At 39.9% G+C, this 25,430-nt stretch overlaps 3 protein-coding genes across 4 annotated transcripts in view; 2 read left to right on the top strand and 1 right to left on the bottom strand.

Annotated features, from left to right (window-relative positions):
* Positions 1-25,430, top strand: part of MIX23 (mitochondrial matrix import factor 23) — a 263,993-nt gene that overhangs the window by 191,920 nt on the left and 46,643 nt on the right. The window lies entirely within an intron of this gene.
* On the top strand, positions 3,022-7,422 carry WDR5B (WD repeat domain 5B). Its single transcript, XM_055568387.1, has 2 exons — positions 3,022-3,137; positions 3,460-7,422. The coding sequence occupies exon 2, from the start codon at positions 3,561-3,563 to the stop codon at positions 4,551-4,553; it is 993 nt and encodes a 330-aa protein (XP_055424362.1). The 5' UTR covers positions 3,022-3,137; positions 3,460-3,560; the 3' UTR covers positions 4,554-7,422.
* The window catches only part of FAM162A (family with sequence similarity 162 member A), a 39,220-nt gene continuing 21,663 nt past the window's right edge, over positions 7,874-25,430 (bottom strand). The window contains exons 3-5 of the mRNA XM_055568390.1: positions 23,199-23,307; positions 10,598-10,706; positions 7,874-8,096 (exon numbers count right to left, since the gene is read on the bottom strand). Of these exons, the coding sequence (XP_055424365.1) occupies positions 8,004-8,096; positions 10,598-10,706; positions 23,199-23,307 (311 nt within the window). The 3' untranslated portion in view covers positions 7,874-8,003. The remainder of the gene's footprint in view (positions 8,097-10,597; positions 10,707-23,198; positions 23,308-25,430) is intronic.

Genomic DNA, 25,430 nt, shown 5'->3' with positions numbered 1-25,430 from the left:
CTGGAATGGGTAGCCCTTCCCTTCTCCAGGGGTATCTTCCTAACCCAAGGATCGTACCTGAGTCTCCTGCATTGCAGGCAGATTTACTGTCTGAACCACCAGGGAAGAACTTGAAGAGTCCCAAATACAAATCTCCAGTTAATGGTTTCAGTCACTTTGGATTTACTTATATTAGTAATCCCTGTTCCTACACACTCCACAGTTGCTGATGCTCCCCTCTTCCCAAGGAAGTAAAGCTATGATACTCTTTGTTCTAATTCATAATGAGTACAATATCAGAACTGTATGTGTTAGAACATGATTAATGAATAAAGATTTAACTAGTTACAGTTTTTTCTTTACATGAGTTCTGGATACTATTCATAGAACGTTCCAGATACTGAGAAATGAATAATGAAAATTTCTCCATTGAAATTTTAAGAAAATCTGATGAAAAATTATTTCTGGATATTCCTGCCAACACATTCTTAATTGTGTGCCCGCTTATCCCTCATGCTTCTGACGTTTCTAGTGGGGTAGATATCCTCAAGTACCAGCACCCATCCTAGCCCTCATACTGTGTGTTTACCTTGTTTAATTACTCAACGGACATGAATCTAAGCAAATTCCAGGAGATGGTGAAGGAGGGAAGCCTGGCATGGTGCAGTCCGTGGAGCTGCAAAGACTCAGACACGACTTAGCAACTAAACAACAACAATTTCCTTTCTTTACTCTGTGTTGGAAAAATACAGATTTTACTTATATTCTTTGAAACAAAGCCTATGCTTTATTCTGTGAAGTGCTTTTAAATTTTTTTATGAATTTAGAGTGTTTCTAAGCTTCCCAGTAACAATCACACTAACCCTATCAACAGGAGGAGGAAAGAGGCAGGAGGTGTTTAATCAGTTTAAAATAATGTATAAAAACGGATGCTCCAAACCATTTTAAAGATGCTCTTCCCATTCTCGGCACCTCATTGTGTTTATACCATTAATTTGCCCTAGCTAAGACAACAACTGTCTAAATTCCAAACTAGAGTAGTAGGGTGTTGAAGTAATGAGGTTTTTACTAGTTTACTATAGGTGTAATTATGCTGTTGTGCCTTATAAAAACAAGACCTTCAATTATCCCCAATAAGTATAGATAGGGGACAGTTTTGTTTCCAAATGCTTCAATTCTTGACTGACAGAAAACAACATGAGACATATTTGCTTCTTGACTTCAACCGGCTAGCAGGAAAGCCTTTCAAACAGAACACAAACAGCTTCTCTCCCGCACTCTTTATTGAGCAATTAGGACTGGTCCTCCCTATGGGGGTTACACAGCCTAAGAGTCAACCAACCACAGATGAAACATCCTCCCCCCTAATATAAAGTTTCAAAACGCAAAACTTGCTTCATCTTGGCAACTATTTACATAGCATTTATATTAAGTATTTTAAGTAATACAGAGACGACTTATAGGGAAGGATATAAGTAGGCTATATAAAACCACCACATCATTTTATACAAAAGAGGAGCATCCAGTGGATTTTGGTATGCTGTGTGGAGGGAAGGGAAGGCGAGGCGGGGGGGCGGCGCCTTGAACTAATTAACCGCAGATACCAAGGGACAGCCTATAAAGGATTGGAGAAACTAGGCAGGCTTTCATTTTGGGTAAACCTATTCTTCAGCAAAGAATAATTTACACCTGGAAAGCGCTTCCCTGGTGGCTCAATGGTAAAGAATCCGCCTGCCCAATGCAGGAGACACAGGTTTGATCCGACCCCAGTATTCTTGCCTAGAAAAATCCCATGGACAGAAGAGCCTGAGGGCTACATCTATGGGGTGGCAAGAGTCAGACACGACTTAGCGACTAAACAACATCTGAGAAGCACGTATCCTTCACATATTTCACAGCCACTAATCACTTCTTAAAACTAGGGAGGGCTGGCTAAAGCTTAATTGCTGCTGCTGCTAAGTTGCTTCTGTCGTGTACGACTCTGTGCGACCCCATAGGCGGCAGCCCACCGGGCTCCCCCGTCCCTGGGATTCTCCAGGCAAGAATACTGGAGTGGGTTGCCATTTCCTTCTCCAATAAAGCCTAGTTACGAGTAACTTTACACTTTGTTTTTTTTTTTTTGGACTTCCCTGGTGGCTCAGATAGTAAAGTGTCTGTCTACAATGAGGGAGACCTGGGTTCAATCCCTGGGTCGGGAAGATCCTCTGGAGAAGGAAATGGCAATCCACTCCAGTATTCTTGCCTGGAAAATCCCATGGACGGAAAACCTGGTAGGCTACAGTCCACCGGGTCGCAAAGAGTCGGACACGACTGAGCGACTTCACTTTCACTTTACACATTTTTTACCCCATTCCGCCTTTTCTGTTCCAAGCACCTAGCAGATCTGAACTTTCCTTGTCTTTGGAAAGTTAAGCCATAGGAAGTGCTAAAACGTTTGCTCATTTCCCACGGCACTACCATTTCAGGCTACCTAGGCGCTAGCCTTCAAAGGCCTCTAAAACATATTTTTTATCCTTCCCGAACATTTAGGGAACACATTTAAACCTGGGCATAAATTTGGCTACGTTGCCCTCGCCTACTTGCAGGCCTTCGAACCCGCCACCAGGCTCCACATAACAGCTGGAGAAGAGAACGAAAGCCACCTGTGCAGCAAGGAGCTTATACGGAGTCACCGGCGCTGAGTGGGCCCAGGAAGGCTAAGAAACGCGCAGTGTGAATGGCTTACATCCAAATCCATGCCCGCAGGCATCTCAAAATTCAGTTCTTTCTCGTCCCACGGTTTCCCAAAAGTCATGAATAGTCTCCGAAATACAGCGGCCCACGCTATCCAGCGAGGTCTGGAAGAAGCCCTTCCTGCAGACGCCGGAAGGAAACCCCAGCGTCTGCTTTTGCGCAAGCGTGAACAGACTTCTACAAGCCTCCTCGGCTCAGAAGCGGTGGGCGGGGCATCCTCTGCGCATGCGCTCTACGCTCCCTGCGCATGCACCCAGCTCCCGGCTGTCATGCGCACGCATTATTCCTTACGCAGCTGTTTGGAGCGTCGGCAGCAGGTGTGGGCGTTAGGAAATCGTGTGTATGCAGGTTTTTGCTTAGTTTCTGAAGTCTTGTTTAAAGCGGCGATTATTCATGCTCAAAGTGCAATGTCTAAAGTGAGGCAGGTAGGGGTGTTGAGTACTCATATTTCAGAGCTGGGGGGAGAAGCGGTGAAAAATATTTTCTGTAGATTTTCACCCCCACACCCCACCGCTTGCAGCTTTGAAGCGCGTTATATAGTCACAAAACACGCACCATTAATACCGTACTTGCCGACAGCGCACGGGACCGTTTTAATAGTATTTCTTAAGTATTTGTTTCCAGAAGAAGCAGCGAGGAAAAAGTGAAGTGGTCCAAGCTGTGCTGCTGAACCAGTGTATACCGTCGTTTAAAGACAATCCAGAGATTAGTCACTAAAAGACTTTGTTTGTTTTTGTTTTGAGTCAGATGTTTTTTATCTTCATTTTGCTGTGTACAAAGCCAAAATACGGACTGCTTGGTTCAAGACCGGACATCTAGCCAACCTACAGACTTCGAGCTTCAGAGTCATGACTACGGAGCAGTCAGGAAATGCGAAAGCAGAGCCGGCTCTCCCCTCATCTGCCAATCAGAGCAAGCCAGGGTCTGAAAAACCAAACTACGCTCTGAAATTCACTCTGGAGGGACATACGGAAGCAGTATCATCAGTTAAGTTTAGTCCTAATGGAGAATGGCTAGCAAGTTCTTCTGCTGATAAAGTAATTATAATTTGGGGGGCCTATGATGGAAAATACGAGAAAACACTTAAAGGACACAATCTTGAAATATCAGATGTTGCCTGGTCATCAGATTCCAGTCGTCTTGTTTCTGCCTCAGATGATAAAACTCTAAAAATTTGGGATGTGAGGTCTGGAAAATGTTTGAAAACACTTAAAGGGCACAGTAATTACGTTTTTTGCTGTAATTTCAATCCACCGTCCAACCTCATCATTTCAGGATCTTTTGATGAAAGCGTGAAAATATGGGAGGTGAAAACAGGCAAGTGCCTTAAGACTTTGTCTGCTCATTCTGACCCAGTTTCTGCTGTTCATTTTAATTGTAGTGGGTCCTTGATAGTATCAGGTAGCTATGATGGTGTCTGTCGAATCTGGGATGCTGCATCAGGTCAGTGTTTAAAAGCACTTGTTGATGATGATAACCCTCCTGTCTCTTTTGTAAAATTTTCTCCAAACGGTAAATATATTCTCATTGCAACTTTGGACAATACTCTTAAACTATGGGATTACAGCAGAGGCAGATGCCTGAAGACATATACTGGTCATAAGAATGAGAAATACTGTGTATTTGCCAGTTTTTCAGTTACTGGTGGAAAATGGATTGTCTCTGGTTCAGAGGATAACCTGGTATACATTTGGAATCTTCAAACTAAAGAGATTGTACAGAAATTGCAAGGTCATACAGATGTGGTAATCTCAGCAGCTTGTCATCCTACAGAAAACATCATTGCGTCAGCAGCATTAGGAAATGACAAAACAGTTAAATTGTGGACAAGTACTTACTAAACCCTTTAGAAATCAAGTGGTAGAGTCAAACTGGCCAAAAAATTAGGTATTTTAAAAGATGGTGTTTTCTCAATTTTGGCATGTATTTTGTTTTGTTTTGTTTTGTTTTGTAATATTGTCTTGCATTATAAGAATGTAAGACCTGTTTCAAGATCCAGCCAGTCCATTCTAAAGGAGATCAGTCCTGGGTGTTTTGGAGGGACTGATGCTAAAGCTGAAAGTCCAATACTTTGGCCACCTCATGCGAAGAGTTGACTCATTGGAAAAGACCCTGATGCTGGGAGGGATTGGGGGCAGGAGGAGAAGGGGACGACAGAGGATGAGATGGCTGGATGGCATCACCAACTCAATGGGCGTGGGTTTGGGTGAACTCCAGGAGTTGGTGATGGACAGGCAGGCCTGGCGTGCTGCGATTCATGGGGTCGCAGAGAGTCGGCCATGACTGAGCGACTGAACTGAACCGACCCTCAGTTTGCAAAGTAAGACAGTTGGAAATGCAAGTTTAGATCCCAGGGTTTCTGACTGGAATCTTGATATCTGTGATTAATCTCTTGTGTCTGTCCTTGAACAGATTCTCATTCTATTCCTTTCAATGACTATTCTAGAGGATCATTGTATTTGATAAAATTTAGAAGTAAAGCTCACAAAACAGGATGACTGGTTAAATGAGAGGAACAAGGGAGTTTGGAATAACTCCAAGGCATCTGGTTTGGGAGATCAGAAGAGAATAAGCCTGGGATGGTGGTGGACTGGAGATTTGTCAGATGCTACTCCCACAGTTTAAGTGACAGACTACATGATGGGATGTGAAATGGTCTGTGGAATCGTTTGTAATTTGGGAAAAAACAAGTAATGGTTGTATTTGTTCTGAGTCTTTTTACCAAGATAAAAAGTAAAAATAAACCAAATCAAAATTAATAAAGGCATTTTACTGTGAGAGGCATTTACCTCTCACTGCCATGTCAGACTGCCCTCTCCTGGTTCTCAGGGCAAGCTCGTCTGAGTAGTAAAGCCTCTTTCTTATTATGTCTGAACTACCCGCTTCTGCCCATGCTACAAACTCAGTTCAGAAATCACCACTTGGTGGAACCATCACAGCCTGCCTGTGCTGTAATGGTTTCACAGGCTATGTGTCCAGTAGATTATGAGCTCTGTAGACTCTTAAGTATGTTTTATTCATCTTTGAATTTGCAGTTTTTGTATATAAAAGGGACTCAAGTAATGTTTGATTAATGACAATGAATTATACCTCCATCACAACTTCACTTGTTGCCTGATTTCAATAAATTTTGGAGTCAATTCCCCATACTATTATTTTTATTAAAACTTAAAAAGTACCTAGCCATAGCCTCACATGTTAATTCATTCAAACAGGGTTTATAGGAAATAAAATTGGAAAACATTTTCTGCTCCCTTTACCTGTAGAGACATGATAAACATGAAAAAATAATTCAGAAATTAAGCAAAAAATAGTAACAATCACTTAATTGAAAGTGGGTACTATAGAATACAAAAGAAGACAGTTTTGTCCTCGTTGCTTATAACAGTGCTCATGAAATCTGATTTGCTTGAGAAGTTGTAAGCAATATCAGATACTATAATTACTAGTAGGGTGTGTGACAGCTCAGAAGTTAATATGTGAGACTACTGGGAGAAGTGGGATCGGATGGGGGAAGGTCTTAAATTCTGGTCAGAAAATTTATATTCAACCCCCAAAGAGGCAGTCACTATTATAACTTATAAAGGGGACAGCTGACACAAAATGATGACATAAATTCTTGCTGCATAGTAGGATTTTTGAGCTTTGACTTAAACATTTTACAACAATAAATCTTCAGGAATACAACACTTAAAAATTTTTTTTAAATGCTTCTTTGTAAGTTAAAATTGTATTGTTTTATGAAAAATGACTTAAAAATACATTAGATTTACCCATATTTAAAACCTACATTTAGATAATATGTAAGTATTCCAAAATATTAATCAAGGAAGACTAATCTGCTAAAATATATATAAAGTAATGTTTTTTGATGCTAAATTTGCCAAGTGATAAAAATCAAAGAGCTTGGTATCTAAAAGCTAAGGTCAAAGTACTCTATATAGATAGACAGTTATCAGATGGATTATGAAGCTGTATAGTACATTAGATTTTACTATTTTATTAAACTAAGTTCCCAAATACCTGCATATATCATTTAATCTGATATAACCCTCTGAATGTTTATAAGGACTTGCCATCCCTTAAAACTCATGAAGCATGTGAGAATAAATGAAATACTTAAATAGAAACCAGCATCCATAGCTAAATATGAGACAACTTGGCATCCCTGTCAGACTAAATAAGATATATATGAGGTACAAATGCTTATTTTTCAACAACAACAAAATACATTTGATAGCTTTTCATAATTGAGAAATTTAGTATAAAAGCAGAAGGAAAGGACCAGTTAGGAATTCTAAGCTACAGCACAGAAGAGGCAACTGTGCTGGTCCCAAGTAACTCCATGGTGCTGGGATTTCAAAATCCTCAGAAACTTGTGGCCAGAATGCCATCATCACCTTGCCAGGACCTTTCCAAGACTGTTCTCCTAAAAGCCTCTGTTTACCAGCACACCTGACAAAGGCAGAGTGTGGTCTGGCTGCTTCCCAGAGCTCTTGAGAAGCACCAGGGCACCCGGGGAGGTTAGCTCTTCGGCGTGCACTCGGGCAGCATGCCCCCAGGCAGGGTACTCAGCTGTCCCTCCTAACCTCTCCAGAAACGAGGACACACAAACCATCTGGCTGCTGGGGAGATGTCACTGTGGTAATGGGAATTAAAGTAGGATATGGGACCTGACTATAAAGAAGAGTTAATAATAAAGTTCAAATAAGTCACCTCATTTTTCATTCTTTCATTTTCTTGAAAAAAAGCAGGCTGCATTTAACCTAGATCAAACTGTAGTGCTGGAGAAGACTCTTGAGAGTCCCTTGGACTGCAAGGAGATCCAACCAGTCTATCCTAAAGGAAATCAGTCCTGGGTGTTCATTGGAAGGACTGATGCTGAAGCTGAAACTCCAGTATTTTGGCCACCTGATGTGAAGAGCTGACTCATTTGAAAGGACCCTGATGTTGGGAAAGACTGAAGGCAGGAGGAGAAGGGGACAACAGAGGATGAGATGGTTAGATGGCATCACCGACTCAATGGACATGAGTTTGGGTGAACTCCAGGAGTTGGTGATGGACAGGGAGGCCTGGCATGCTGTGGTTCATGGGGTCGCAAAGAATCAGACACGACTGAGCGACTGAACTGAACTGAAAGTTGTAAAATATAGACAAGTCATTTCTTTAAGAAAATTTATTTGTAGCTATAGAGTGGAAATAGGGAAGCTCATATACCACATTCTTTTTAGTAAGCCCTATTGCTGCAGCATTATTTCTAGATCTTCAGAATCCGACCAACGATATATCTGCTACTCTGTTTTGTCCTTGATAGCAGCTTCTTCTCTCAGACGAGCTTTCTTTTCTAGGTTCAAGCTTGTTAAACTCTCATTTCTTCTGGCAGCCTAAAGTGAAACAAATGTGAACAAGTGATTATTTATGCCGGTTCGGGGAGGGTGTCATTACCTGACGTGGCAAGTACAGGCATGGGGGAATGGTTCACTGCTTGTGCGCCAGGCACAGCAGCCCTCTCCATGTGCCTTCTGCCTCCTCTAATGCTCCCAGTATGGCAGTCCATCCATTCACGCACAAGAGAAATGCCACACCTCTGCCTTCTCTTCCTTTCTGGCCTCTCTCTTTAAATCTTCTAGCCTCTCTCCTCCCTTTATAATATATTCCCTTGTCTTTCTCTTTTCCTCTCTTTAGCATTAAACACCTTTTTGTTTCCATTTCTACCCCCTTTCTTCCTCCTCTCACTTTTCTTTGTTGCTACCATTTCTCCATCCCCAACTCATGTGTATACTTTCACACCCTTCTAGTTCCCTATTCCTTTTACCGAAAACATTCAGCTTTGGGGATCCCAGATTTCACCAAGTACTACCCTTGATGACTCCCAGCAGTGTCTACCTTGGCACTCCATCCTCTGAGAGTGAAGAGCAGTGGAGGAGATGCAACCATCTTCTTCCCTTGCTTCCCTCCCTCTGACTTGCTTAATCTCTGAAGCTTACATAAACAGTCTAGTTTCAAATTTTCATACCAAATGAGTGAAACCAGCACCCTATAAGGTGGTGTTTTTCTTCAGAATTAAGTATGGAGAGGGGCGCAGAATCAGAATGGTTAGATGATGAAGAGGACAAAACACAAGGGCTAATTTCTCTCTTCTAAATCACAGTAAGTTCAGAAGTTAGTCATTCCAGTAGCATTTACCAACTTTTCAGAAACGGACAGTTCCATAAAAGAGAAATAATATTTTTGGTATAGGACAGGAGAGGAGCTCTTTATACAGTGCATACCCTTTCATGAGGCTGGGGGGATCCCAGGGAGTGATCTGTTTCTGGAATATTTAAACTCAGCTAGCATCATCAAGTAGACAAAAGCAATGCAGATTTCTCAGAATTCTTAGAATCCCTATGTCCTGTTTTATATGCTTCTGTAGGTTCAGTCTGAGAGCTAAGCATGAAAAGTCAAACAGGGAGGCAGGAAAAATACTGAAGTGGGCTAGGAACACAGTTGTCAAAAGAACTTCACCCAGGCCTCCACACTTGCGCTTCATGCTGTCATAACATCAGCCTAAATGGTTGGTATTTTCTATTCCAAGACTCTCAAGAGAGTCAGAAGTTCACTTTTACTCTGGACTCACTGCGCATAAGGAAGTCAGTTATCACTGGGTTTGCAGAAGAACCCTTGTAGATTCTTGACAATAGATATAAGACATTTCTTTCCATGTGGAAGCTGTGATATATAGAATTGGACATGGGATTTAAATAATGGCTTGGCCAGTACTGCTGCATAGAAAAATACCTGCATTTTAATCACAAGATAGTTGTCGGCACACTTGGCTCCACCTTTTTGTCTTGCCACTTACTAGCTATGTGACATTGGGAAAGTAATGTCTCTAAGTTTTGGTTCTTCTTTTACAAAACATGGATAAGAGAACTGACCTCTTAGGTTCTCACGATTATTGTGGTGATTAGTAAGCTGAACAATGTGCTGTGCTGTGCTCAGTTGCCTCAGTTGTGTCGGACTCTGTGCAACCCGACGGACTATAGCCTGCCAGGCTCCTCTGTCCATGGGATTCTCCAGGCAAGAATCCTGGAGCAGGTTGCCGTTTCCAACTCCAGGGGATCATCCCAGCCCAGGGATCAAACCTGGATCTCCTTCACTGGCAGGGGGATTCTTAACCACTAAGCCCAAGTTTAACAATACCTGTTATAAAAGGAGCACTCAGTAAGTGGGAATACTTTTCCTGTCACCTCAATTAGGTCAAGATTCAAACTGTGGCTCTGCTATTAGGGAGACGTGTGTGAACTTGGGTAAGTTACTGAGCTTTCTATGCTGTTTCCTCATTTATAAACGAGGTCCTAATAACAGTATCTACCTTGCAGCACTGTTGTAAGATTTAACTGAGACAACAACAAGGTACCTGGAAGATGATAAGACAGTTATTAATAATGACTGGATTTGTGGACCTGAATGCCTGTGTACTGCTTAGGAGCTTAGACAGATGGCCTAGTTGGAACATCCAAGTAGAGAACAGTGATAAGAACACTCACCAAGGCTAAGGCAGAGTGAGGATCAGTAAGTCCATGTACTGTGAGTGCTTTACAGACATACAAGGAGATATGAGTATATGTGCCAGTGCCACACATCTTGCTTCACATTCCTTATGACACCTGTGGCAACTAAAACCTTCTATTTTAGTTCTTCAGCATGCCAAAGTTAGGGTTTGCTATTTACCGCCACGCAGGATAATCTCAGGTGTGGTCCTACCATATTTTATTTTGTTTCTTATCATTTCCTGTATAGGAAGTGACTTCCTCATCACAGACAATAAAGAGTTAACCCCTGATTTCCTCTAGGTCTTTTGTGGAAAATACATAAAGATAGAGGGGAGGTCCACTCTTACCTTCTTGCCTTCTATAACCATCAGTACGCATCCTGCCACTGTCAAGGCAATCATTACATAGCTGATCTTTACCCGGACCTTGTTCTTTGCAGCATCGAGCATCTCAAACCTAGCAATGCAGTGAGATCATGAGAGAGAGTTAAAGTTTCTGAGTTGCCAGAGGATATAAACCTCTGTGCCCACAAATCAGGAGTGGAGTGGTGCCCATAAATATAAAAAAAGGAGCTGAGACCTAAAGATCTTGTAGGACTTTGGGGAAGTCTTCCCCAAAGACCTACGAGATCTTTGTGGAAGATGGAGCATTTTCACAATTCATTTTATATTTTTATATAAATCACGATAAAGGGGTGGAGATGAAGATGGTGGGACTGAGGACTTCCAGCTACACACTATGCCAATGATGGGAAAGAATTTAGAGGATCAATTTATCCAAAAGTATGTGAAGATCTTCACACTTTAATAAACCTTGCTTGGACATCAGGAACCAGCTGCACTAGCTTTGGCCCTGCAACTAAATATCAGTTGGATCCTACTGCTTCAATTTATGCAAAAGTCAACAACTATAGTTTAATTGGAATAGGCTACACTCAGACTTTGAGGCCTGGTATGAAGCCTCCATTGTCTGCTCTGGTAGATAGAAAGAGTATAATGCTGGAGGTCACAAACCTGGGCTTGTTCTGGAGCTGGAGGATGAGAGAAACCTCCAGGAATGGGTATCAGAAGATCTGACTTTAATATATTTGCAGTGTGAGCAACAGGAGCCCCATATACCCAAGGTGATCAAAACAAAGGATGATCTAAATAAGAGCTGTATTTTAAATATTTAGATAGTTACTTATTAGTTGGTTGCTAGTTGAAAGGGTTATCTATCTCGTTACCAATGCTGCAGTTGTACAGTCACCTATACACTGCCATGCTATGCTAAGTCTTCAGTCATGTGCAACTCTTTGTGACCCTATGGACTACAGCCCACCAGGCTCCTCTGTCCGTGGGATTCTCCAGGCAAGAATACGGAGTAGGTTGCATGCCCTCCTTCAAAGGATCCTTCCAACCCAGGGATCAAACCCATGTCTCTTGCATCTCCTACATTGGCATATGGATTCTTTACCACCAGCACCACCTGGGAAGCCTATACATTACTTAAATGTATTTAACTGTTAAAGGTGCTATCTGCCAATAATAAAACACACTTTTATGAAAACTGAAAAAAAAAAAAAAAAAACACCCCAAACCAAGAAAAATCTCAGCCTAACCGACCACCTAAAAGAACTAGAAAAAGAAGAACAAACAAAACCATAGCAGAAGAAAGTATATCAGCAAAGAAATAAAATAGAGTTTAAGAAAAAACATTGAAAAAAATCATTAAAACCAAGAGCTCATTTTTTGAAAGGATAAAAAAAAAAAAATCAAAAAACTTCTGGCTAGGCTAAACAAGAGAAAGGATCCAAATAAGAAAAATAAGAAATAAAAGGATAAATAATAACCAATGCCACAGAAAAAAAAAAAAAAAACCAACCGTTAAGAGTATACTTTGAACAATATATGCCAACAAACTGGATAACCTAGAAGAAACAGACAAGTTCCTAGAAACATACAGCCCAAAAATGAATCAAGCAGAAATAACTAATCTGAACATACTGATCACTGGAATTGAAATAGAATATGTAGTACTAATAAAACAAAACTTTCTTCAAACAAAAGTCCAGGACCAGATGGCTTCACTGGAGAATTCTACCAAACACAGAACTTAGAATGATCTCTCTCAAATTACTCCAAAACATTAAAGAGGGGGAAACGCTCCCAAAGTCATCCCATGAAGCCACCATCACCCTCATACCAGAATCAAAGACATATAAAAAGAAAACTACAGGCCAATATCTTTGATAACTATAGGTGTAAAAATACTCAACAAAATATTAGGAAACTGGATCCAACGACACATAAAAAGGATCACACACCATGATCAAGTCGGATTCATCCAGGGTCGCAAGGATGGTTCAACATATGCAAATCAATGTGATACACCACGTTAACAGAAGAAAGACAAAAACCATGTGATCATTTCAACAGATATAGAAAAAGCATTTGATAAAACTCAGTTTTCATTCATGCTAAAAACTCTCACCAAAGTAGGTACAGAGGAAATTTTTAAAAATAATAAAATGCTTAATAAAAGCATTTATGACAAATCCATAGTCAACCAAATACTCAACAGTGAACAGCTAAAAGTCTTCCCACTAAATTCTAGAACAAGTCAAGGACATTTGACTCACCACTTCTATTCATCATAGTGCAGTCTTGGATTGGAAGAATTAATACTGTTAAAATGGTCATACTACCCAAAGCAGTCTACAGATTTAATGTGATTCCTATCAAACTATGCATGCTATTTTTCACAGAACTAGAACAAATAATCCTAAAATTTATATAGAGCCACAAAAGACCCAGAATTGCCAAAGCAATCCTGAAGAGAAAGAACAAAGCTAGGGGCATAACACACCCAGACTTCAGACAATACTACAAAGCTACAGTAATCAAAACAGCATGGTATTGGCACAAAAACAGACATGCAAATCTGTGGAACAGAACATACAAACCCACACACCTATAATCAGTTAATCTTGGATAAAGAAGGCAAGAATATACAATGGAGAAAAGTCTATTCAGTAAGTGGTTTGGGAAAGCTAGACAGCCTTATGTACATCAGTGAAATCAAAACACGCCCTCACACCATACACAAAAATAAACAAACTCAAAATGGCTTAAAGACCTAAATATAAGACATGACACCATAAAACCCGTAGAAGAGAACACAGGCAAAATATTCTTTGACATAAATCTTACCAATGTCTTCTTAGGTCAGTCTCCCAAGGCAAAAGAAAGGAAAGCAAAAATAAATTGGACTGAATTAAATTTATAAGCTTTTGCACAGTAAAGGAAACCACACACAAAACAGGAAAAAAAAAAAAAAAAAACCCCACAGAATGGGAGAAAATATTCACAACTGATGTGATCAACAAAGGCTTAATTTCCCAAATATACAAACAGCACATACAGCTCAATATCTTAAAAACCAACCAATCAGATATGGGCAGAAGACCTAAGTAGATACTTCTAAAAGAAACCATCAGTCACATAAAAACACATCAAGAATCATCAAGAAAACCACAATGAGGTATCACTTCAAGCCTGTCAGCATGGCTGACATCAAAAAGACCACAAGTAACAAATGTTGGCAAGGATGCAGAGAAACAGGAAGCGCTCATGCACTGTTGGTGGGAATGAAAACTGATACAGCCACTAGGGAGAACCATATAGAGGGTCCTTTAAAAACCAAAAATAAAGTTACTATATGATCTGGCAATCTCACTCCTAAGCATATATCCAGAAGAGACAAAAACTCTAAAAGATACATGCACCCCAGTGTTCACGGCAGCATTTACAACAGCCAAGACATGGATGACACAGTCACACACACACCTATACACATTCATAGACACACACGACACACATAAAATGGAATATTACACAGCTGAAAAAGATAATGGAAGTTGCCATTTGGAGCAACATGAATGGACCTAGAGGTTATCATACTAAGTGAAGTCAGACCAGAGGAAGACAAATATCATATGATATCACTTAGATGTGGAATATAAAATATGAAATGAACTTACTTACAAAACAGAAATAGATTCACAGACATAGGAAATAATCTTATGGTTACCAAAGAGAATGGAGGGGGAGGGATAAATTCAGTTTGGGATTAACAGATACACACATATATTAGATAAACAACAAGGATCTACTATGTAGCATATGGAACTATATTTAATCTCTTGTAACATAATAGAAAAGAATCTGAAAAAGTATATATTATGTATAACTGAATCACTTTGCTGTAAACTAAAACACCACACTTAAATCAGCTATACCTGAACTTTAAAAAAAAAAAACACAGTAAGACTGCACAAATTTAAAGTAGGAAAAATAAGGGAAAAAAAAGTATGAAGATGAAAAATGGAGCCTGGAACAAGGCAAAATAAAGAAAAAAAGCCAAAAAAGGGCAAGACATGGTAATCTACACTTGCCATGGTGGGCCCGTTTTGGCTCTGTAGCTTCACTTTAGCAGCCAGTGCTAAAATGAACCAGTATCTATTTCTTCTTGAGGTTCTTAAGAAAATACTATATGATATAATGACATTCTGAATAATATCCTGACAATGTGCTGTGCTGTGCTTAGTCACTCAGTCGTGTCTGACTCTCTGTGACCCCATGGACTGTAGCCCGCCAGGCTCCTCTGTCCATGGGGATTCTCCAGGCAAGAATACTGGAGTGGGCTGCCATGCCCTCCTCCAGGGGATCTTCCCAACCCAGGGATCAAACCCAGGTCTTCTGCATTGCAGGTGGATTTTTTTTTTACCGTCTGAGCCACACTGCAATGAGCTTCATAAGGTTCAACACAAAGCGCAACTCAGAAAGAAAACAAACATGGGAGAGGTAAACAACGTGCTCTTTATACCCAGCTTTTGCTCTCTGCCTTGAACCAGGAAGAGATTTCAGGATACCTGGCACAGCAGAAAGATCCTTTACGCAATGCTCCCTTAACCTTTATCTTTTAACTAATGTTTTGGTAAAACTGAGTGACAATGAACTTGAGATTGTGCTCTTTGTCAAGCACCTCCTATAACTGGTCTGCTGAATACAGACCTATGTACCTTGATAGAAAGTTTTGGGCTGGATTACCATTCTTATGTGAAAGCTAAACGGCCTAACAGGGAAGAGTCTAAACAGAAGGCTGCTTCATCTTGGTGATTCTGCGGGTAGGCAGTGGGTCCCAGTTCTACTACCTGAGTGTTTGGTGAGCATCAGGGCAGGGTATGTGGAGTCCTAATGGGCTCAGGATAGAGAACTAGCCTACTCAGTAGTATGTAGGGAGTGATTATATCTAGATGAATGAATTTGAGTGCTAACTTTTTTTTCCTCCTTATATTACTTTTGAAACTAGAGGGAGGAAAGTACTTCAAAAATGCATGGAAGGAGGCACAGGGTCCAGGGTGTTACAGATGGTAGGAGAATAACCCTGAAAGCATATATACACTGATGTAAGAGCTTGGATCCAGTGAGGGAGCAATGTGGATGGAGTCCTCTAGGCACTGAAGGTGGCCCTGCAGGGTGGGAGGAACCAGGGACAACTGCTAAGAACACTGAATTGCTCTAGTAAGAGCATCTGAGATCCCACCAACCACAACGACTCATGTTGACAAATGTTTTATGTGAACTGGTATTTCCAACTGAAGTGTTGTAATCCTCAGGAAAAGTAATGTACTTTCCATTTGAGGGAACATAAAAAAGTAAAATGCATTTAAATAAGGCCACAAGGTTGCCCTCCATTCTACAGGGGGCAATAAGAACTGGTATGTTAAGCAGTGCCTGTTCAGAATTACCAACACAAGGATAAATGGCGGCCCAGGCCCAGAGAAGAGACTGCTAGGGTGACTCGTGAGATCATGCTTTGGGCTTGATGGTGTCTTGGGACCACCTACAAATCAGACTATAGCAGGTTTTCCTTAGTAAAGTGTATAAAGTACCTATTAGGGCCATGAGTACATACCAGCCTGATTTCTGCTGGGATATTCACGAAGAAATTACAGTACAGATAAGAATTTGAAGTCATACTTATTTCCAGCATGCTCTCCCAGAAGAATACAACTGTCACTTGAGCTAAGAAGGACCAAGGCTCTCCTGCTGAAATAATTCTAGTGAATATAATGTGTTATTTAATTTGACAGGCAAAAAGAGAAGGGCGCTGTTAAAGTTGTTGTAAACAGAAAGCAAAACCTACTTATCTTCCTAGAAAAAGATACCCTGAATGAACCCAGAACTTCTTCAATCATGACTTGATTCAGAAGCCAGAAGGCTCCAGAACAATTCCTTACTGGAAGAGAATGAATGTTCAGGAGCTTTGTTCCAAGTACCTGTCTCTGAAGAGGATGATGTCCCATGGGGAGACTGCAACGATTTCTTAGAATCTCTTTTGGCCAAGATGCAAACCATGAGGCAAGAGCAGTGGTTCTCAACTTGGAATGATTCCCAGGTCTGAAATGAACTCTGGGGCTCCTGGGTTGTGCAGCCAGACTCCAGGAATGAGCTCTGCCCACCAGTAGTCTGGTACTGACCCCAGGATCTGCATCACCGCCTCTGGGTGGGCGACAGGCTCAGATTCATCAGGACCCCATCTCTGGCCGGCAGCGGGCCGCCACTAGTGCCAGGGCTCCCCAGGGACCTGCAATCACGCACATGAGAACACAACTGGCGACTCAGATAAACAGAGGCAGCAGAGGAATCTGTTCTAGGAGAAGGAATAAGATAAAACCCTAGAAGATGAACTAAGTAAAGTGGAGATAGCCTACCTACATGAGAAAGACCTCAGAGTAATGATCATAAAGATGAGCAAAGAACTTGGAAGAAGAATGGGTGCACAGAACGAGAAGTTAGAAGTTTTTAAACGAGAAAACACAAAGAATAACCAGATGTGAAAAATACAGTAACTGAAATGCAAACTACAGTAGAAGGAATCAACAGTAGACTAAATGATACAGAAATAGGATCACTGAGCTGGGAGACAGAATACTGAAAACCACTGCCACTGAGCAGAAAAAAATGAAAAGAAATAAGGACAGTTTAAGAGACCTCTGGGACAACATCAAGCCCATTAAATTCACATTATAGGGGTCCCAGAAGGAGAAGAGCAAGAAAGTGTTTCAGAAATAATTGAAGAGATAATAGCTGAAAATTCTCCTATCCTGAGAAATGAAAGTCATCCAAGTCCAGGAAGCACAGAATCTCATACAGGATTAACCCAAAGAGGAACACACCAAGAACACTGTAATCAAAAATCAAAATGACAAAAATTAAAGATAAACAGAGAATACTAAGAGCAGTAAGAGAAAAATAACAAATTACATAGAATGACATTCCCACAAGGCTATCAGCTGATTTTCTAGTAGACTCTGCAGGCCAGATGGAAGTGACATGAAATATTTAAAGGAATGAAAGAGAAAAGCCTACAACCAGGAATAGTCTACCCAGCAAGGTTCTTATTCAGACTTGATGAAGAAACCAAAAACTTTACAGACAAGCAAAATCTAAGAGAATTCAGCACCACCAAAGTGGCCTTAACAAGAAATGTTAAACGAACATCTCTAGGCAAAAAAGAAAAGGCCACAGTTACGAAAAAGAAAATTATGGAATGAAAGAGCTCACTGGCAAAGGTAAAGTTAGGAAATCATTCACATACAAAGTTAGTAAAGGTAGGAAATTATACATATACAAAGATACTAGGGAGATTAAGAGAGACAAGTAGTAAAGATCATCTGTATCTACAGTAAGCAGTTAAGGGATACACAAAACAATCAGATGTAAAATATGGGCTTCCCAGGTGGCACAATGTAAAGAGTCTACCTGCCACGCAGGAAACGCAAGAGATTATGGGTTTGATTCCTGGGTCAGGAAGATCTCCTGGAGAAGGAAATGGCAACCCACTCCAGTATTCTTGCCTGGAGAATTCCAAGGACAGAGAAGCCTGTTGGGTTACAGTCCATGAGGTTGCAAAGAGTCAGACATGACTGAGCTACTGAGCATGCACACATACACACACATGATATCAAAAACAGTAGTCATTAGGAGAGGGATGTACAAACTCAGGTGTTTTTTTTAAATGTATTTGAAACTAAGAGATGAGCTCCTTAAAACAATCACATATATACACAGACTGTTACATAAAAACCTCACAGTAACTGCAAACCAAAACTCTATAATAAATATACACACAACAAAGAAAAAGGAATACAACATACACTAATTATACTCATATTAGAAGACATTAGAACAAAAGAAGAAGGAAAAAAAGACCCACAAAACAAATCCATACTACACATAAAAAACAAACAATAAAGGCTTGTTGTAGAGCATCAGTTCAGTTCAGTTCAGTCGCTCAGTTGTGTCCGACTCTTTGCAACCCCATGAATCGCAGCACGCCAGGCCTCCCTGTCCATCACCGACTCCTGGAGTTCACTCAGACTCACATCCATGGAATCGGTGATGCCATCCAGCCATCTCATCCTCTGTCGTCCCCTTCTCCTCCTGCCCCCAATCCCTCCCAGCATCAGGGTCTTTTCCAATGAGTCAACTCTTTGCATGAGGTGGCCAAAGTACTGGAGTTTCAGCCTGAGCATCAGTCCTTCCAATGAACACCCAGGACTGATCTCCTTTAGGATGGACTGGTTGGACCTCCTTGCAGTCCAAGGGACTCTCAAGAGTCTTCTCCAACACCACAGTTCAAAAGCATCAATTATTCGGTGCTCAGCTTTCTTCACAGTCCAACTCTCACATCCATACATGACCACTGGAAAAACCATAGCCTTGATTAGACAGACCTTTGTTGGCAAAGTAACGTCTCTGCTTTTGAATATGCTATCTAGGTTGGTCATAACTTTCCTTCCAAGGAGTAAGCGTCTTTTAATTTCATGGCTGCAATCACCATCTGCAGTGATTTTGGAGCCCCAAAAATAAAGTCTGACACTGTTTCCACTGTTTCCCCATGAAGTGATGGGACCAGATGCCATGATCTTAGTTTTCTGAATGTTGAGCTTTAGGCCAACTTTTTCACTCTCCTCTTTCACTTTCATCAAGAGGTTCTTTAGTTCTTCACTTTCTACCATAAGGGTGGTGTGATCTGCATACCTGAGGTTATTGATATTTCTCCAGGCAATCTTGATTCCAGCTTGTGCTTCTTCCAGCCCAGCGTTTCTCACGATGTACTCTGCATAGAAGTTAAATAAACAGGGTGACAATATACAGCCTTGACATACTCCTTTTCCTCTTTGGAACCAGTCTGTTCCATGTCCAGTTCTAACTGTTGCTTCCTGACCTGCATATAGGTTTCTCAAGAGGCAGGTCAGGTGGTCTGGTATTCCCATCTCTTGAAGAATTCTCCACAGTTTATTGTGATCCACACAGTAAAGGCTTTGGCATAGTCAATAAAGCAGAAAGAGATGTTTTTCTGGAACTCTCTTGCTTTTTCCATGATCCAGCGGATGTTGGCAATTTGATCTCTGGTTCCTCTGCCTTTTCTAAAACCAGCTTGAACATCTGCAAGTTCACGGTTCACATACTGCTGAAGCCTGGCTTGGAGAATTTTGAGCATTACTTTACTAGCGTGTGAGATGAGTGCAATTGTGCGGTAGTTTGAGCATTCTTTGGCATTGCCTCTCTTTGGGATTGGAATGAAAACTGACCTTTTCCAGTCCTGTGGCCACTGCTGAGTTTTCCAAATTTGCTGGCATATTGAGTGCAGCACTTTCACAGCATCATCTTTCAGGATTTGAAATAGCTCAACTGGAATTCCATCACCTCCACTAGCTTTGTTTGTAGTGATGCTTTCTAAGGCCCACTTGACTTCACATTCCAGGATGTCTGGCTCTAGGTGAGTGATCACACCATCATGATTATCCAGGTCATGAAGCTCTTTTTTGTACAGTTCTTCTGTGTATTCTTGCCATCTCTTCTTAATATCTTCTGCTTCTGTTAGGTCCATATCATTTCTGTCCTTTATCGAGCCCATCTTTGCATGAAATGTTCCCTTGGTATCTCTAATTTTCTTGAAGAGATCTCTAGTCTTTCCCATTCTGTTGTTTTCCTCTATTTCTTTGCACTGATCGCTGAGGAAGGCTTTCTTATCTCTCCTTGCTATTCTTTGGAACTCTGCATTCAAATGGGAATATCTTTCCTTTTCTCCTTTGTTTTTCACTTCTCTTCTTTTCACAGCTATTTGGAAGACCTCCCCCAGACAGCCATTTTGCTTTTTTGCATTTCCTTCCCATGGGGATGGTCTTGATCCCTATTTCCTGTACAATGTCACAAACCTCCATACATAGTTTATCAGGCAGTCTGTCTATCATAGGGAACTATATTCAATATCTTGTAATAACTTATAATGGAAAATAATAGATGTATATATATATATATAACTGAATAACTCTGCTGTATACCTGAAACACTGTAAATCAGATATATGTCAATAAAAAATCCAAAATAGTTGACAAAAAAGCAGTGAGTATATACATATACATGATTACGTTAAATGTAAATGAACTAAATGCTCCAACCAAAAAATACAGACTGAATGGAAGAAAAACAAGACCCATATATATGCTGCCTAAAGAGACTCATTTCAGATCTAGGGACACATACAGACTGAAAGTGAGAGGATGAAAAAAGGTATTTCATGCATGTGGAAATCAAAAGAAAGCTCAAGTAGCAATACTCATATCAATGAGACAAAATAGACTTTAAAATACTGTTACAAGAGAAAAAGAGAGACAGTATAATGATTAAGTGATCAATCTAAGAAAACATAACCATTTTAAATATATCTGCCCCCAACACAGGAGCTCCTCAATATGTAAGGTAAAAATTAACCAACATAAAAGGAGAAATTGAGAGTAAGACAATATTAGTATGGGACTTTAATACCCCATTTATATCCAGACAGAAAATCAATAAGGAAACACAGACCTTGATAACACATTAGACTAAATGGACTTACTTGATACATTTAGAGTATTCCATATGAAAGCATCAGAATACAATCTTTTCAAGTGCACATGGAACATTCTCCACGACAGGTCATATGCTGGGTCACAGAGCCAGTTTCAGTAAATTTAAGAAAATTGAAATCATATCAAGCATCTTTTCCAACCACTATGAGACTAAAAATCAACTATAAGAATAAACTGCAAAAAACACAAACGTGGAGGCTAAGCAATATGCTACTAAACAACCAATGGATCAGTGAAGAAATCAAATAGAAAATAAAAAAACCTAGAGACAAATGAAAACAAAACCACAACAATCCAAAACCTCTGGGATGCAGCAAAAACAGTTCTAAGAGGGAAGTTTTTAAGCAATATAAGTTTCCCTCAGGAAATAAGAAAATCTCAAATAAACAAATTACCTTACACCTAAAGCAACTAGAGAAAGAACAAACAAAACCAAAAGTTAGTAGAAGGAAAGAAATTATTAACGTCAGAGCAGAAATAAATTAAACAAAGACTGAAAAAAAAACAGCAAAGATCAATGAAACTAAAAGCTGGTTTTTTGAAAAGATAAACAAAACTGATAAACCTTTAGCCAGACTCATTAGGGAAAAAGAAAAAGTGAGAGGGCCTAAATCAATAAAATCAGAAATGAAAAGGGAGAAGTTACAGCCCACACCACAGAAATACAAAGGATCACAAGAGACTATTATGAAAAACCATATGCAAATAAAATGGGAACCTTGAAGAAATGGACAAATTCTTAGAAAGGTACAATCTCCCAAGACTGAACCAGGAAGAAATAGAAAATATGAACAGACTAATAACTAGTATTGAAATTGAACAGTATTTTTAAAACTCCCAACAAATAAAAGTTTAGAACCAGATAGCTCCATGGGTGAGTTGTAGCAAACATTTAGGGAAGAGTTAACACCTCTCCTGCTGGAACTATTCCAAAAAATTGCAGAGGAAGGGATACTTCCTAACTCATTCTATGGGCTACCATCACCCTGATACCAAAACCAGACAAAGATACCAACACCACCAAAAAAATAACAGACCAGTATCATTGATGAACATAGATGCAAAAATCCTCAACAAAATACTAGAAAACCAAATCCAACAATAACTTAAAAGGCCCATACACCATGATCAAATGGGATTTATCCCAGGGATGCAAGGATTTTTCACCATCCACAAATCAATCAGTATGATACACTACATTAGCGAACTGAAGAACAAAAACCATACGATGATCTAAATAGATGCAGAAAAAGCTTTTGATAAAATTTAATATTGGTTATGGTAAAAACTCTCCAAAAAGTGGGCACAGAAAGAACATACCTCAAAACAGTAAAGGCCATATATAAAAAAGCCCACAGCTAACATTATACTAAACAGTGAAAAGCTGAAAGCATTCCCTCTAAGATCAGGAAAAAGACAAGAATGCCCACTCTTGCCACTTTTATTCAACACAGTTTTGCAAGTCCTAGCCATGGCAATCAAAGAAGAGAAAGAAATAAAAGGAATCCAAATTGGAAAGGAAGAAGTAAAACTGTCATTGTTTGCAGATGACATGATACCCATACACAGAAAATCCTAAGGATGCCACCAGGAAAACTACTAGAGTTCATCAGTGAACTGGATAAAGCTGTAGGACCAAAATTAACATACAGAAATCTGTTGCATTTCTACATGCTAACAAAAAAAAAATAAAAAAAGAGAAATTAATTTAGTTACTTTCTATAGCTAGGAGAGAAAATCAAACCAGCTGACTTCAGAGTGACTGACAGCTCTTCACTAGGCACTACATAAGAGCAACGACAATGTACTGATTTTCCAGCACTGCTTTTATTCCAGGTACTTGTCAAGAAGTAAACGTTTAGAAAAGTGGAAACTTTTAAATATGGCTGAAAGGTTTTAAATAGACTCAGAGGAACTGCTTTTCCTTTAAAATAGATTACTGAAAAATAAAAGCTGCTTACAACCCTAAATTCAGCACTCACGAGACAGTCTCTGGAATTTCATCTTCCTTTTTGAAGCGACCTGACCATATTAGAATCTTCTTCTCCCAATCCGTAGGTTTATGCAATGGCACTCTGTGGCTGTAAGTGTCTATGAGAAAAACAAGAGAAGATATCTTATTTATATGAGATTGACTCCCAAATTTAGCAACAGAAAAATGCTATTTGTGCTTTTTAGCTATTCACTAAACAGAATTATTGAGAAATCTCAAGTTAATTAGAGCTTTATTTGAATGGAATTTCTTAGGTTGCTCATTTATTTCTTAAATAAAATTCAAAAATTTTGTAAGGACTGAGATGAAATAAAAGTGTTTTTTCCCAATATAAGCCCCAGCCATTGAAAGCTGAAAGAACACCATGAACAAAGATACAAAGGTGAGAAGGATGAACTAAGAAGGGAACAGCATGGGAGCCTGTTTGACTTAGGTAGAATTTTTAAGTCTGTAAGGTAAAATCAGATTATAAAAGAACCTGAATGGCAGGCTAAGGCTTTTAGACCTGACTCATGAACTATTGTACTTAGTTTAATCTGCACAGTGGCTGGAAAGAGAAAGGATAGGACAGAGTGGACAAGACCAAACAGGAGATTATAATACAAGCTATTACAATACAAGGGTGAGTTGTTATAGTCTCAACTAGAGTGGTAACAGTGGGAAGAGAGACAAAAAGTCAATCTGAAAGAATTTGGAGATTAACATAAAGACAGATTCATGAAGAACCTCAAACTTGGATGATTAAAATAAAAGCAGTATTGTTAACCAAAATAAGGTGACTGAAAACAACCAGTCAGGAGAGGAAAAAGTACTAATGCCATTTTAGATCTACTGGGTCTAAATTCACACCATCTGGGTAAGTTTCATTAATGAGTTGGGAGTGGAGATAACCACTGGTGCAAAGAAAGAGCCAGTGAGGATGATAGACGCAGAAGAGCAGGGGCTGAGCTTTGGTGCATGACCCAGAAAGGACAAAGAGGCAGCAGAGGAAAATGGAGCAGCTGAAACAGGCAGAACCACAGACTCTGAAAGAGTCTTTCAAAGGAAGGGGAAGTCACTGAAGACGAGAAGCAGAAAAAGGGGATCACAGAATGTCAGAGTTACAAAGGACCTTGGAGATAATCTCATCTAACTTTCATGTACTGCTGACATCTCTCTTGCAGACAGACCATCTCCTTGACTACGTCACCTTTGTTTAAGCTGCACCTTTCACTTAATCAGAAGCCAACAGCAAGAGGAACAGAAAAGTCACTAGGGAAAAAAAATCTATAAAGAACCAAAGGCAAGCAAAGACATTCAGAAGTACAGAAATAGTATTGCTGTAAGGGAGAAGACTCTTGAGAGTCCCTTGGACTGCAAGGAGATCCAACCAGTCCATTCTGAAGGAAATCAGCCCTGGGATTTCTTCGGAAGGAATGATGCTGGGGTTGAGGCTCCAGTACTTTGGCCACCTCATGTGAAGAGCTGACTCATTGGAAAAGACTCTGAGGCTGGGAGGGATTGGGGGCAGGAGGAGAAGGGAACGACAGAGGATGAGATGGCTGGATGGCATCACTGACTCGATGGACGTGAGTCTGAGTGAACTCCGGGAGTTGGTGATGGACAGGGAGGCCTGGCGTGCTGCGATTCATGGGGTTGCAAAGAGTTGGACACAACTGAGCGACTGAACTGAACTGAACTGAATCTTTTAGCACTTGGTATTTTCTCTATAGCTTATTTTTACTTTATGTACTACACACTCATTAAAGACAATTCAGAAAGTACAGATGTAAAAAAGAAAAAGATAAAAACCATGCTTAATTCTCCTCTCATAGTATGAGCACTATCTTTATTTTGGTATGTTTCCTAAATCTTATCACCATACATAGGTACATATATGTAATTTCTATATGTACCATTCTTGGGCTTACACACAATATAAAATTTTGTACCCTGTCTTGTTCATTAACATTATGACAAAAACTTTCCATGCCACTATGTTGTATTTATAAGCACCATTTCCAACAGTTGTACAACTCATCAAGTAGATCTAATGTATAATTAATCATTCCCAGATTATTTAACATTTAGACTAATTTCTCATTTTCCTTTACATGTGTGTATAAATATATAGAGATACACATATATATACATATATGCAAACAAATGGGAACAGCTTTACAATCAAAGCTTTTTCCACATAAAGGGATTATTCCTTAGGATAGATCCCCAGAAGTGAAAT

Source organism: Bubalus kerabau, chromosome 2, assembly GCF_029407905.1.
Source record: "Bubalus kerabau isolate K-KA32 ecotype Philippines breed swamp buffalo chromosome 2, PCC_UOA_SB_1v2, whole genome shotgun sequence".
Taxonomy (NCBI): domain Eukaryota; kingdom Metazoa; phylum Chordata; class Mammalia; order Artiodactyla; family Bovidae; genus Bubalus; species Bubalus kerabau.
The sequence above is the reverse complement of the archived record's forward strand: the minus strand, read 5'-3'. Positions and strand labels throughout refer to the sequence as shown.

Excerpts from the sequence above, each read along its gene's own strand:
- WDR5B (XM_055568387.1), top strand. The coding sequence starts at position 3,561 with ATGACTACGGAGCAGTCAGGAAATGCGAAAGCAGAGCCGGCTCTCCCC.